This window comes from Verticillium alfalfae, genomic scaffold (assembly GCF_000150825.1).
Source record: "Verticillium alfalfae VaMs.102 supercont1.2 genomic scaffold, whole genome shotgun sequence".
In the NCBI taxonomy this organism is placed as follows: Eukaryota; Fungi; Ascomycota; class Sordariomycetes; order Glomerellales; family Plectosphaerellaceae; genus Verticillium; species Verticillium alfalfae.
Window position 1 is genome coordinate 2,397,519 of NW_003315037.1, and position 1,810 is coordinate 2,399,328.

Consider the following 1,810-nt stretch of genomic DNA (forward strand, 5'->3'; position numbering starts at 1 on the left):
CGCGCTCTCGACCTCGCGCGTCAGCTTGTCGACCTCGTCCCGCATCGCCTCCTCGCCCTTCTCCGCCGCGGCCCGCTGCCTCGCGGCCTCCTTGTCGCCGACGACGCGGCGCCACAGCGCCTCGAGCTCATCGCCCCACCCCAGCAGCGCCGCGAGCTTGCGCACGCCGTCATCGCAGGCGCCGAGCTCGACGACGTCGTCGGCGCGCTGGCCGACGCGGCCGACGCGCTCCCGGTTCAGCAGCAGGCGCGGCACGCCGGGGCGCGCGTGCTCGGGCAGGCCGGCAAAGGGGTAGACGCTGAGGCTCGTGCCGAGGACGACGACGAGGTCGGCGCGCGCGGCGAGGGTGGCGTGTTGTTCGCGGAAGCGCGCCGGCAGGGCCTCGCCGAAGAAAGACGATGTCGGGCTTCACGAGGCCCGCCGCTGCACGCCTCGTCCGCGCAGCGCGGCACCACCTCATCCAGCACGTGGCGGCGCATGGCGTCGTCGGGGAAGGGCGCCTGGCAGGCGATGCAGCGCTGGGTGGCGAAGCTGCCGTGGGCCTCGATGATGAGGTCGCTCGGCACGCCGGCGCTGCGCTCGAGGCAGTCGATGTTTTGGGTAAAGTTCATGAGCAGCAGGCCCTTTTGCGCGAGGAGCGCGATGAAGGCGTGCGACACGGTCGGGTGGAAGCGGCCCGGGTAGAGCTCCTTGGCGAGGCAGTAGAAGGGTTCCGGGTGTTTCTGGAAGTAGTCAATGTCGAAGACGGCCTCGGCGTAGGGGAGCTTGAGCCGGGCCAGGTTGGCGTAGAGGCCTGTGCCGGGGGAGCGAAAGTCGGGTACTACGGGCGGGGTCAGCGAGTCAGCGGCTCGGCAAAGAAGCAGATGTGTGTTTTCAACGTTCGAGAAGGTGGTGCGATCGGAGGCTGGATTCCGATCTAGGACAAAGACAAAAATACCCAGCACGTACTTCCAGCGGCGGTGGAAATGCCGGCACCGGTCATGACGACGATGCGTTCGGCTTTGCCTTCCTTGATGTAGTCGGCGACGGCCTTGAGGTTGCGGCCGGACAGGGTCTCAGGCGTGAGACTCTCGTCCGCCATGGTGGATTCCTCGTTTCCCATCTTGTGGTTGCGCTTGGGGGCACGGGACGCCTTGGGGTGGCGGTCACGGCGTCGGCGACCTATTTTGGCGACGTGACAGTAGTTGTGTACGTTGATGAAGGGTCATTCGATTGAATCACAGCGGCGCCGTGTGAAGGTGGATGAAGGAGCTTTTCAGGTGGCCAGCCGTATGAGAATGATGTGGAGGTGAGCAACCGGCCGGCGGCGGGCAGTTGTTACATCATGACCCACATTCGGTGTGCTCGGTAAGATGGAGACATGAGCAGAGGTAGGGGGTGAAGGAGGCGTATTTGGTGGTTCTTGAATCTCTAGGTCTCAACCGTATTTCTCCGATATCCTGCCAAACGCACTCACGGCGTATCGCACTTGAATGTGTACATTGCATGTGAACGGAGGTGAACATGAGCTTGTGCATGGCGGAGGGAGGCGAGATGGCATGGCACTCAAGTAGTGCTTCATTCTGGATAGAAACCCTGGGACAGAAACTCTGAACGGACACTCTGAACAGAAACACTGAACAGAAACACTGAACAGAAGCATCGTTCCACCCTTTTCCACCATAGTCCAAGGCAACGGGACATTCACTTGCCGTCAATCCGTCCAAACTTGCTTTTCCTCGGCCACGAGAATCACGAGACGAGGTGGCCCAGGCCCCCGTTGGGCGCTGTGGCCCCCTGAAGCCCCTGTAAAAGCGGTGGCTACAGCCTG

General features: G+C 63.0%; 1 protein-coding gene across 1 annotated transcript; it reads right to left on the minus strand.

The window, feature by feature from the left end:
- Positions 1-236: 236 nt before the first annotated feature.
- VDBG_02203 (NAD-dependent deacetylase sirtuin-2) lies at positions 237-1,081 on the minus strand (the record flags this gene model as incomplete). Its single annotated transcript, XM_003007969.1, has 2 exons — positions 237-916; positions 949-1,081. 2 exons carry the CDS (start codon positions 1,079-1,081, stop codon positions 237-239), a joined length of 813 nt encoding a protein of 270 aa, XP_003008015.1.
- Between the last annotated feature and the right edge of the window lie 729 nt (positions 1,082-1,810).